General features: G+C 41.3%; 1 protein-coding gene across 2 annotated transcripts in view; it reads right to left on the reverse strand.

Moving 5' to 3' along the window:
* Positions 1-743: 743 nt before the first annotated feature.
* KMT2A (lysine methyltransferase 2A) overlaps positions 744-12,398 on the reverse strand; it is a 1,541,152-nt gene continuing 1,529,497 nt past the window's right edge. For both annotated transcript variants that reach the window (XM_078682247.1, XM_078682245.1), the window contains exons 32-35: positions 9,655-9,762; positions 9,385-9,468; positions 8,616-8,745; positions 744-7,225 (exon numbers count right to left, since the gene is read on the reverse strand). In XM_078682247.1, coding sequence (XP_078538373.1) covers positions 6,950-7,225; positions 8,616-8,745; positions 9,385-9,468; positions 9,655-9,762 — 598 coding nt within the window. In that variant the 3' untranslated portion in view covers positions 744-6,949. The remainder of the gene's footprint in view (positions 7,226-8,615; positions 8,746-9,384; positions 9,469-9,654; positions 9,763-12,398) is intronic.

Consider the following 12,398-nt stretch of genomic DNA (forward strand, 5'->3'; position numbering starts at 1 on the left):
TCGGAATATATACTGAATACTTGGTTCAGGTGGTCTCTGTTGATTATTTATGCTTTCACAAGAGGAGGATTAGCCCACCGCGGTGCCTTGTCGCACCACCTCTTCACTCCCTTTTTGATTTCCCTTACCCTACAGTATGCATCATGTCTGAAATTGAAAATCTTAATTCAGCTGTTCATCGCCATTTGTTTAAAGAAGAGTAACAGGAATGCGTGTTTAATATCCACCATTAACCTTTTTTCTGCAGCAATCAAATGTTACTGCAGTGCAAAGATATCTCAAATGGACATCCTTTATATGGGCGGGACTTGAATGTTGGACAGAGGGTTGTGTGCTAATAAATAAGTCAGACATGTGAGTGAAGGAAATAATGGAATGGCACTAGAAAAAGCAAATTCAAGGAAAGGGTAAAAAGTTAGAAGCAGAATGGAGGGAAGGTAGAAATGACAGTAAGAATGAATGAGAGCGAGAAGGATATAAAAGGTTTATGCAGAGCATGTATATTTACAGCAACTCATGCTGCAATCATTACTTAACACTGAAAAGTGACCTCTGTCAAAATATTGTAGAGTGCTCTATAGTTCCACTTTTGGCTAAAACGGACTCCCACATGAAGCAAAGAGAAAGCTCATCTAGGACATGCCATTGTTAATACACATTTGCATACAAACATTTCTAAATGGCCAAGATTTCGTCGTTTTCATTCTATATTCCACCATGAATAACCAACATAAAACAGGATATACATCAATAAAGGGCATGTTTATTCAGTAAACTATCACTTAAATAAAAAAGTGCATAGAAAATAAACATGTTTAAAAACTCCTTTTTCTGTTTTTACACCTATGTACAACTTATTATTTTTTTTTTACATTCAGTCTTTCCCATAGCTTTCACAATTGGTTTATAATGTTTACTTTTTTTTAAACTGTCACAAAGTTTTTCCTTCATTCCCATCAAGAGGGATTTAACACTGCTGGACCACAAGACTATTATTCCAATTCTCGCAAGAACAAAAAATAAAATAAAAGGGAACCTGGAAGATGAGCAGGGAAGAGAAATGTCTACACAAGTTTCCTACATGATCAGCGGTGGGATTCTTGAATGCCAGCCCTGCTTTTGTACAACATTCGGATAACTAATGGGTTGTCAAAGTTGCAGTTACGAAACACTGGCTTGGTTGCAATCACAAGCATATGTTAGGTCTCGGAGATGCACTGTAAGACAATACCGAAGTCAATAAAGCACAGATTTGTATAATATCCAGTGTATGAGTCCCAAATATTTGAAACCAAAAAACTGAGAAAAGACAAGGATAAAAGAGTACAATTACTGACAAAAACACTGGTAAGGCAGAAAACGTCTTGGCAATCTTCAAGGTTCACAAAAGCCAATGTCATATACTGTCCTGGCAGAATTGGGGTACATGTGTTTTTGTGGGAAATCTCCAATTTGGTACACAGAAATGACACTTTGTTAATTTGTGTGCTCTGAGGAAAAAGAGAACATTAGCTAACACACTTCGCCTAAAACCAAAATGCCTGTTGACATTTGAAAAGATGAAACACCTTCAGTAAGAATTACCTAAATTGGAGCAAAATACTTGAAAATGTAATGGTCCTCCCTCAAGCACCAAAGAGAATGCCATAAAATATTGCAGTTCAAACTAGGATTTGGGCCCTTCAAGAAATCCTTGAAAAGATCACCTGTGGAGAGGTGCTGAAACGTGCTTATGCAAGGTTGGTTCTCTAACAGGTGACTATGAGCAAGGAAGCTCCAATAGACACTTGTACACAGTATAGCCTGGAAGTGATGCTGAATCTGCAATAAGTAGGGGAGGGAACACATATTTGTACCCCACTTTCATACCACTAGTCTCAGCTGCCGATACCTGGGCCTCTCAGAAAGCCAGTCAACATTTTTTTACCATTTTGCAAGCAACTGTAACACAATCCATATTATTTAGTGCTAACGAGAATTAAAAGCCAAAAGACATTACTGACTGCTCTGTACATGGTGCCTTTTTACTAAAATCAGTTCCTAGAGTGCACAATTACTTATACGGAGTAAACCATAAAACACTGCAGCATGTGTTCCATTGGTTCGGTCGGAACTGCATGATTACCACTAAGAGTTGTATTGCTTTGAAAATTGAATGGATTTCACAAGACAGTTGGTTTCAGCCCTTTGTGGTAAGTCTACTTGCCAGTGAAACAACATACATGATTTATACAACTGAGAAAGAATATGAAGGGGGTGAGAAAACGTTTAAAGATGGACTTTCGGACATTGTGAGGTCAGTGGCTATCCTTGGAATTGTACATTTACTCGGAGGGAGCTGCACTGTGCCAGTCTGGATGTGATCATGCCACTGCCTATGGATTGCCTTGGCTTTCTGTGAGGTAAGTGGCAGCGACTATGAAAATGGTAAGACTGGTGGTAAGCTAAGGGTAGGCTACTTCCACACTGTGAAGGGAGAACCGATGAGCACAGTGTGAGCCAACTAGAGCTAGGAAAAGAACTAATCTCTACTGCAACAGAGTTTGGACAAAACTGAGATATATGAAGAGGGTATAAACCCTATTCAACAACATAGCAGGCATGCAGTGACGCTTTTCTCCCTCTGGTCCCCTCTGCTTCAAGTCTCTTACAGGATTCATTTGAAGACTATGTTCCTAGAAAATGAAGCAAGCTGGAAGTAGACGGAAAAGGTTTTAGTATAAATGGACTTCAATAAACTGTCTTTCACTAACCATGAGCAATGTAAGGCAATGTGGAAAAGGGTCATACAAGTTATGTCACAAGCTAAATCATCCTGGAAAAGCATTCTTCATAAAGGGGCTATGCTAGCTATGTTGCAGTCTGCTTCTATTCAGAGAAAGTGAACATTTCAGCTCATCACCCACTGGTACCATTCTAAGAAGGTGTTCTCATTGTTGGGGACACATTATAACAGGAACAAAAGTCTTTGATATACTGAAGCATGTTGGGAAAAGAGCTGCAAAGATGCACAGCTGTTTTGTAAGGTTTCTATCAGTATATATCTAGGAATGATCACTCACAGCCAGTGAATTATTTTACACATCATGAGTTTTCCTTTGGTGTGCACATTCTCCCTCAAATCTTTACACAGAAATAAAAATGTTTTAGAAACACAAACAAATGAAATGCCACTTTACACAATGATGTGGCATTTTGGGCAATCGCTAACGGTTATCCTTGTTTGGAAACCCTGCAGATAACGCTGTCTCCTTATACAGTCCGGCAGCACGGCAACAGAGGTGGTGGGAAGGTGGGAAAGGAGCCTGGTAGGGCAATTCTGGGCTGCACAGCATCAGTCACTGGCCTCAACAGCTTCATGTAGTGATACAGCCACAATTCGAATAGCAGCCTATCTCTCAGATGATGACCGCGGAGGGTTGAGTGCAAGAAGTATTTACAGACAATATTATTTATCGCTCTACAGAATCTCCTGATTGTATTTTAATGCAAACACTCCAAAAGTTGTTATTTCAAATTCTCACGTTCCATGATAGATATCTATGAAAGTGGGTCTGTGACAGATGCTTTCCTCAACGACCCTAAAATAGAAGGATTTGGAGTAGCCGAGACCAGAAGGAATGTCTAGCTGGACAGTTAGGTCTTGAAGACATTGATAAGTGAGAGTCCTGCCTCCTTTCCTCCTACACCACTACCCCATCTCTGTCAGTGCATCTTCAGCTAAAGCTGCAGCTGTCCGCTTAACTTTTAAAATCTTTTTTTCATAAAAAAAATATATATTTATATATCTCTATCTGTATATCAACCCGCCTCACACAGTGCAATATTTATCGGAAATGAATTTTTTTGTCTCCCCGCCCCCATAACTACTTTATCTCAGGATGTTGTGTTTCCTAAGGGTGTACCAAGGAAATATGCAAGGACTGATTGAAGAGGGAATGGGCTAGAGGACACCCTACAATGTTGTCAAGGCTTTCAGGTTAAGCAGAGGATGAGATGTAAGGCGCAAGCCTCCCCAGTCGGGACATTTGTAGTATTTTTTTTCAACACCTGCTATTTGATAAAAAACCCAAGTGTGCACAATTTTCTCGTTGACCGTTTTCGAGTGCATATTCAAACATCTAGGTAAACCCATGATTACAGCTATTCTGGCTTCTACGCAGGTGCAAGAACGTCATGACTATTTTAATACCTTGCTGCTTTGAACAACAGCTGAGAATAGATCCCATGCGCACAACAAAACCTGTGTTATATTTTCATTTGCCCCATGCCTGCCTGAAATACCTTGCAACGTCACAGTATAAAGTGAAACTGGAATCACAGAGGGGAGTTGTGTTGCAGTCTTATTGGAGCCCAAATATAGGCGAGTGACAATGGCTTAACACATCGCTTGGGGTAAAGTCGATGCCAGCTTAATAAGTTAGAGTTCAATCACCTGACAAAGACAATCACAAAATAAGAGATTGCCTCCTAAAACAGCAATTTGTGGAGCAGCATTAGGAGTACAAACTATGAACTCCCTAATGTGAGTTACAGCTTAACTGGTGACCAAGCCCAAACAATGTTGCAGCCTCTCCCAACACAATAAGTGACCTCAGTTGAGGGAAAAGTCACTTTATCCATGGCTTCCAGAACCCTGCCAAAGCGTTCAGAAGCCAGCCAACAACCAGTTGCTGTGCTAATACATTTTTTAAAAAGAAAGATTTATTGAGGCGGTGGGCGGAAGGGAAATATGACTCCTCTCTGTATATATCTAAAATTCTATAACACTATTTCCTAAGACAATAATATAAACAACATCAAAACTAACATCTCCTTTAAATTAAGATAACCACTTTTCTTAAAAATAGAGCCGTCACATAAGTGCTTTTCCCTATTTAAGTGCCTCTTTCTCGTAAAAAAATATACAAAATATTTACATCTATAAAACCTTAAATACTAAAACTGTAAACGGAACGGAGAAAAATCTGAGGATTTCGATGCAAATGGGTTGTCATGGGGCTGAGAAATAAAACCAAAAATTTGAGGGTTTGCTCAGAGCCTGACCATGGCCAGAGCAGAGGAAGACAAGTAGTGTCAGCATTGTCCTTGTCTCAAGACAAAATGAGGAAGGCTACAAGCATGTGCTTTGCCTCTATGCTCTTCAAAACCGAGTCTCTGGCAAATATTAAAGGACAACCACCACACCACTAAGGAAAAAGTGGTCCTGGCACGCAAACAATCACAACATATGAACCGTATACCAGTAATAGAAGAGGCCCTCAAGCACAAAGCTCTTCATAAGCTACAGGATAGGGCATCAAAGGGAACGACACCCACTGCCACTCAGTAATAAGACAAGCCCTTCTCCATGAATCACTAGCCAATATGTGCCAGATTTTTAGTCCACAATTTTCCCTGATCACTCAATCATTTGCTGTCAACCTTCTCCCATAGCGAATGTCAAGCATTCCTTTTATATAAAATGCCATCGCTCACACTTAATTAGTTCCAAACCTTTCGCACCTGTCTGAAAAGCAATCATCTACAGTCCATGTAAAGTCCTTCCTCAGATATGAAAATCCCATCGTACACATTCCTTGCCAAGACATTTCTCTCATCTGAAAAGCGAATGACCACACTTATGGGATGCCTACGAAATGTCTACCTCCAAGCATTTTGATGCCTGCACTCAGTTAGCAACAAATCTCTCCTCACATTCGAAATGTCATACCCAGCTAATGCGAAAACTCTTCTCACTTTTTACAAGTGACCTCATTACAGGCAGTGTCAATCCCGCCTCTCATCTGGAGAAGACGGTCAACTCACCTATGAAGAGCTAATGTGCAAATGAAAAACATACCTTTTATCGGAGGAGCACTTTTCTGTGGACTGCCTGTTCCATTCCTTCCTCTTACTGTAAGGGTGAACTTCCCCTCCTGCTCGTACAAGGCCCTCTCAATCAAATCTCCTAGGTTGCACATGCCATAAATATTAAACTAATTAACTACAGGAAACTAAATAATCATGCAAGAGAAAGCAAAAGTCCACCCTTGCCACTCAATGACCCGAATCTCTGGAAAGGGTCAAATAGAGCCCTTGGTCATCTTCTGGCTTCTCCTGTTGCAACGACAGCCACATTAAGTCGACAACCCTCCACTTTGCACCAAAAGAAGATAGCATGGGCCACGGGAGACAGGCTGCTGAACAAAGGCAGTAATATGGATAAGGCAAAAGTCCAATGCTTTCAGGGGAAGAGAACCCTTCCCTTCAAAATTAACAATATGAAATGTGGCCCAGAGTAACGGCAAAAATTCACATTCTAATCAGACATAAGATGGAAAGCTGACCTCTTCACAACCAAATCTACACCTCTTGTCCTCCAATGCCAGCATGAGGACTGTGAAACCTAACAGATTGACACAATGTGTCAGACCAGATGCTGAGGTAAACCCTGATCGGTACCCTCTGGTTCTTGGGAACCCTCCTAAGGAGATTATCGTGTGAGAAATCAGGGTGACTGTTGTTGTGGTCTCTGGCCACAAACCATTTACCACCCAGAATCACTACGGAAGTCCAGCCTCACTAACTTAAGGATTATTTTGCTTGTGTACACTGGGTGGTAGAGGCATCAGTCCCTTATATTTAAACTCGTAGTCATGCCATCTTGCCCAACATTTATGCACCTCATGGGTGGTAAAATGTAGAAGTGTTTAAAGAAACCCATGCGTTCATGGACTCTTCTAACAAACTTGCATTCTTTTTCATTAGACACAAAGGCAATGGATACCAATGGCGCAGGGACACAGAACCGTATGGACTGGGGCATGAAACAAGGTCCTTTCTGCCATCAACTGAGACTAAAACGAGACCTGGGTGTGTCCTTATTCTCTTCTGCCTCGGACCAGCCCTTGCCCGAGTCTTCTTTCAACTCTTAGCCAGAGCACTCTGGCAAATCTACAGACAAGTTCTAGTTCAGAAACTTGCGACATTTCTTGGCTCCACAGTTGCAGGGCAGTTTGTTGCGGGCATCCTCCAGAGGGAACTTGTAGTCATAGGTCAGCTCCTCTCCACGGTAGATCTTGCGCACGGCAAAGATGATGATGCGTTTCATCCCGTCGATATTGATGACTCGGGAGTAGCAATTGGGTTCACACGAGTGGTTGATGAAGCGGGCAGCGTTTCCGTGCATGGTAGCGTCCACTACCTCAGAGTCATCAATTCGGAACATATAGCAGCCAATCCCCTGCATGGACAGATAGGAAAAAATGTATTAGGGTGCATTATGACACTACCATATACACAAACAGGAGGAGTTCTGTGTGAGGGTGCTCTTCCATAAGGCTAGTGCTACCAAGCACACAAAGCATATGGAAGCAATGTCCACTGTACTACTGGTACGTCTGAACAGGGATGCTATACACATATTGGTCAGTACCACCCTACAGGACTTCCAGCGAGACAGTACTACCCCTTCTGAGCAGGGTTGGTATAATTAAAATATCACAGAAAAGGCACTTCTCAGGAAGGCATCTATACTTTAATTGAAAAGCACCACAATTCTAGACGCTGCTGATTATTTATTTTATGGACATCAGCAAATTTTGACATGTTTGTTACACTTTAATGGGACAATGAGGAAACTTTCTAGCATGGCTGTTACAAGATTAATGGGGCAGCCTGCACTTGAAAAGCAAGTAGGTACCATGACAGAACACATTTCTCTTGAAGCCTGATCAGGCCTTCTGACGTGCTAAGGTATGGCACAGAATATGGTCAAATGCTTTGACAATGCAAGCCCAGGGCTCTGCAGTGGAGCCCGATTGGTAGTGAGCTTTCTACAATCTTTAGAACCTTGTGGCTATTTCTATCCAGTTAAATTTTAGACCATAGTAGGTATTTCTACAAAATGTTGTTAATTGTATTCTGTACTGTATCTGACCAACATAACAGCCACCACTATAAGGATTCCATAATTAGAAAGCAGAATAATCCTTCGGCCAAATGTTATTACACCACCATCATTTTCTCAGGTTGATTAACTGCATATAAGGGTAATTAATCCAAACAGTGGATGAAGAACTACCAGTAACAGTACAGATAAGTAAGGGAGTAGGTAAGCAATAAAGGCAAGAGATTAGGGTAATGTGATACTGTAGTGGAAAGGTTTGCAAAAAAAAAATAGAAAGAAAATTGAAAGGGCAATAAGGTTTAGGCTAAAGGAGGGATGTTTGAAAGCAGAAGGCTTTATTCTAGGTAAATGAAAAAATTTCAAAGTTGATTATTAAAGGAAATATATATGTGAAGTGAAGATGAAACATGCTTGGGGCCTTTTTCTGTTTTATTCCCAAAAGAAAATTCACAGCATTACTTTGGATTTCCTAAAAGAGCCAAAGACTGTAGTAAAAATAAAGTACAACTAAATGGAGCCAGAGATTAACCAATTAATTTAATTGCAAATCACATGGACCTCCTACTGTGTCCATTACACACTTCGGCACACCAAAAAGTTATTCATGGGATCCGTAAAGCATGCTTCCCCAATCAATTTCCCCAGCGCACATGAAGCAACAATCCCAAAGGAGGGCAAACATGTGCCTCACTTCACAAAGCATGGCACTCTTGTCAAACCTCACCTTGCTGTCATAGTATTTCTCCCGTTTGTCTGTGAGAGTGGATCGGATCACATTTCCTGAGTATTCGATCACCATCTCACCCGCATCAATGTTTCGCTTGCAGAACAAACCACGGCCATGGATAGGAGACCTGTGTAAGAGCAACACACTGCCTGAGAACACCATTATCATCAAATGCATATTGAAATTCTTGTAGTGGGAAGAGCATAGCATGATGCCAACCTTGATGGGACCCATAAGAATCTAGTAATAGGGGGCAGCAACTCTCTGATCTCAGTGAGGGAGGGGATTTATAAGCCCGTAGCATGGCGAGAACTCAACTTGGAGAAAGTGACCGAGTGAAATGAAGCAGTAGCAATGGAAGAGTTTGGCGTATATCAGTCCTAGGCATATGGACCTCTGACTGGGTAGTGCAGCTTGGTGACTTCAGAACGGAGTGAATATTTGTGACTGAATTGTGTAAGCTCAGGTTGGGTCAGGACAAGCTGGCTCCATCAAGCATAAGTACTGGTGTGTGACCTTGGTCTCCGTGGGTGCGAGACCCCTGGATATGTAATACTGGGAGAATGCAAAGTTGGTGTCAGTGAAGTGTGGGACCCGTGAGGCTCTAGTTTCAGTAAGTGTGAGTGCTATGGGCGACTGCAACAAGAGGTTGGAACTTAGTCAGTGCGGGACCAGTTGTGCTATAGCAATGAGAAAGTGAATGTTGTGCCAGAGTTACATTGTTGGATATGTCCTACTACAGTTGGGTCTCCCAAGTCATATTTACCTATAGACACCAACAGCTTCTTTCGAGGTCTTCTTCAAGTGTCGGAACCTCATTGGCATTGGTAGGTCCATGCTAGTAGCCCTCCTGTAACAAATGCAGACAAAACGCAGCTCAAATATAACATTTGCCACCAATTAACAATACATCACATCAAATACATACTCTTCTGAAAACACAGGATTATGACTTGAACAGGCAAAACAAAGAACAGGAACCAATATTTTTCTACAGCATCAAAAACACCCTTTACCACCAAAAAAGCCTTCATACCTGGCAGACTTGAGCTGCACTTCCTCCTCTTCCTCGTCATTGGGGTTGTAGTCAGGAGGCTGCCGATGTTTTGAGGCCAGGAAGTTGAACATATCAAATGCTGATTTCCTATAGATGTAGCATGCAAAGAAGTATGTATGTGGCCATTAGAAAGGTGATGTTGAGAGCTGTATGCATAATAGGTGAGAGATTGGATGATGCTCTTCTCTACGCTGCATACACAAGTACTTATCAGTAAGCTTTCACTTGTACATTATGGCATAAGAAGAATTTATTTTCTACAAAAAAAGACATACTTCTAAAAGATCTATGTTGGACAGAAGATGATTTCATTAACTAATTACATCATATAAAAACCACTAAGAAGACTTAAAAAAACAGAGAAGTTACCAAAATATTTTCTTCATGCAAGATCTCTTTGTGGTTTCACCTCATTTGAGCAGAAGTGTATGGTCTTCCTCTTTGGGCAACTACCTTTTCTAGCAATCTTAGTTGAACGGAGACTACCACAAACTTGGTTTAATGCTGTTGAAAATGAATTCTGTTCACATGTTTTTGTATACCATATTTTCAACACAATGCACATGATGAGAATAGCACCATTATTACACAATTTTCAAGTTGAATCAAGTCACTAATCATTTTATCATGTAAGTAATTTGAAAATACAAAATCTATTTGTACGTTTCTAACTTTATTTAACAATGTGTTTAATACGTAAGAAAGTTCACATTAGCATTACATTTTTCCCTATAGTCTGCCCTTTCCCTTAATTTTATGATACACTGTAATGGATGTCTGTGTTTTTCGTTAAACTAAATAAACAATATTAACGTATCTGTCACAGTAGTTCCCCCAAATTCATAAATTCAGTTACTCCTCACACCCAAGGTAAGTTACTTCCTTGTAATCCTAGTCGAACAAGTGACTTAACTTCGATAACGGGTTTTCTGGAATACACTTTTTAAAAGCAGGTTCCTCTCCTTGTTAATTTCCTCAGGTGCTAGACTGGATCCGGAAACGTTTGTAGCAATTCGCTCACAAGTCGACAGGTGCCATTGTGCGCGTCCGCCCTGTCCCGGACATTATGTCAGGGTCACCATATATGCGCCACCTCTGTGCCCGGACATCAGATTTTTCTGATCTCCATCTGCACTGATGGACGTGAAGCTACTGAAATCAGTTTATGCCAGTGTGCAGACATTAGGTTGGAATCTCATTAATGGATGATATGAGTCCATTCCACAGAACAGGGTGGAAGGAAAGTCAGTTAGAAATCTGCTGTTAGAGTCTCTACCAGAAAAGGTGTTACAGAAGGTAAATACATTGTCCTTCTAATAGGCTTCTAACCACAGATTTGTCACCTTGTGAATAGATACTAGAGCAGAACCTCCCCAGGTGGCAAGTCTGTCGAATGGGTCAGATCAGGAAATACTGCAGGACAGATTAGAAAAAGTTCCCATCCCACTGGACTGGTTATCCAAGCAGTAATGCTTTGTGAATGCCAGCTCAGTGGTAGCAGCCTTCGCTCTGGAGCGTACAAGCATCCTGGGGCTGCTTTTTGCTAGCCATTAGCAGATCTTGATATATAGTTCAATTCTTCTTGAGATGGTCTCTTTTGCACCGCTTGGTATTTTTCTTAGCCATAGCCAATGAAACATTGCTTGTCCTGTTGGTAATCACCAGTTTGGGCCACATAGAAGCGAAGTGCCTGCTAAGGGGTCTGGTGATGAAGCCCTTCTTCCTACTTGGAAGGGTGAGGCAGTACATAGAAAGCCAGCAAAGTGATGGATTGCCTTAAGTGCTAGGGCAGTACTACCTTGGGCAGGAATGCCGCTTTGTCTGGAGGACTAATTTGTCCTGGACGAAAGATGAATATGGGGGAACCCCGTACAATATGTGCAGTTCGCTCACTCACCTGGCAGGAACATATGAACCAGCCCCTTAAAAAACGCAGCACAAGAGAATTTTCATCGGAAAGGGTGTTACTTTTGGAGACAATGCTACATTGCCTTTCTTGATTTTATTCCTGTATGTAACATAAAATATGTCATTCAAAAGACATTATTTCTATATCATGTGTTTATGATTTGCCTAACCCAAGATATAGCTTGGTGATAACCAAATTCATAATTCCTTTCTTTGCTTTTGTCGTCACAGACCAAGCCAGACCAAAATAATGTTTTTTAATTTGTTGTATTCACTTGCACGTACACTCAAGAACATGTCATGAGTCCATAGTTATTAATTCTGTAACAGCAAGACCACCGAGGTGGTCTTTCCTTTATTCCATTGGCATTGCACCTTTTCTTCTGTTACGTTGTCACAGAGCCATCAAGCAGAAGTTCCTACTGGTAACCCAGATGGGACCATGGGGACAGAAGGCACACCAAAGGGAACTGTAATGATATTAAACTGCTGTAGCCTAGCCTTCATTAAGGCAGAAAACAATTTTCCGAATTAGCAATAGCCAAGAAAACTCTGGGTGCTTTGGCTACAAGGCCAAAGTTAGTTGATGTTGAAGTAACATGCTGCGACTCCTGACTATGTACTGTCCCCCTGGATCAGGAGCAACTAGCCGTCGTAGAGATTGGGTTGTGCTTCTTATATTGCTTCCTCGACTTCCCCTTGGACTTGTTTTTCAACCCTGCCTTAGACTTAACTGATGAGGGTGATTTATATTGGACAGACCTTGCTTTGTGTGTTCTGCAACAAACCTTGGAACTCCCCTGTCCTTGATGGTT

Source organism: Lissotriton helveticus, chromosome 3_1 (assembly GCF_964261635.1).
Source record: "Lissotriton helveticus chromosome 3_1, aLisHel1.1, whole genome shotgun sequence".
NCBI classification, from domain to species: Eukaryota; Metazoa; Chordata; class Amphibia; order Caudata; family Salamandridae; genus Lissotriton; species Lissotriton helveticus.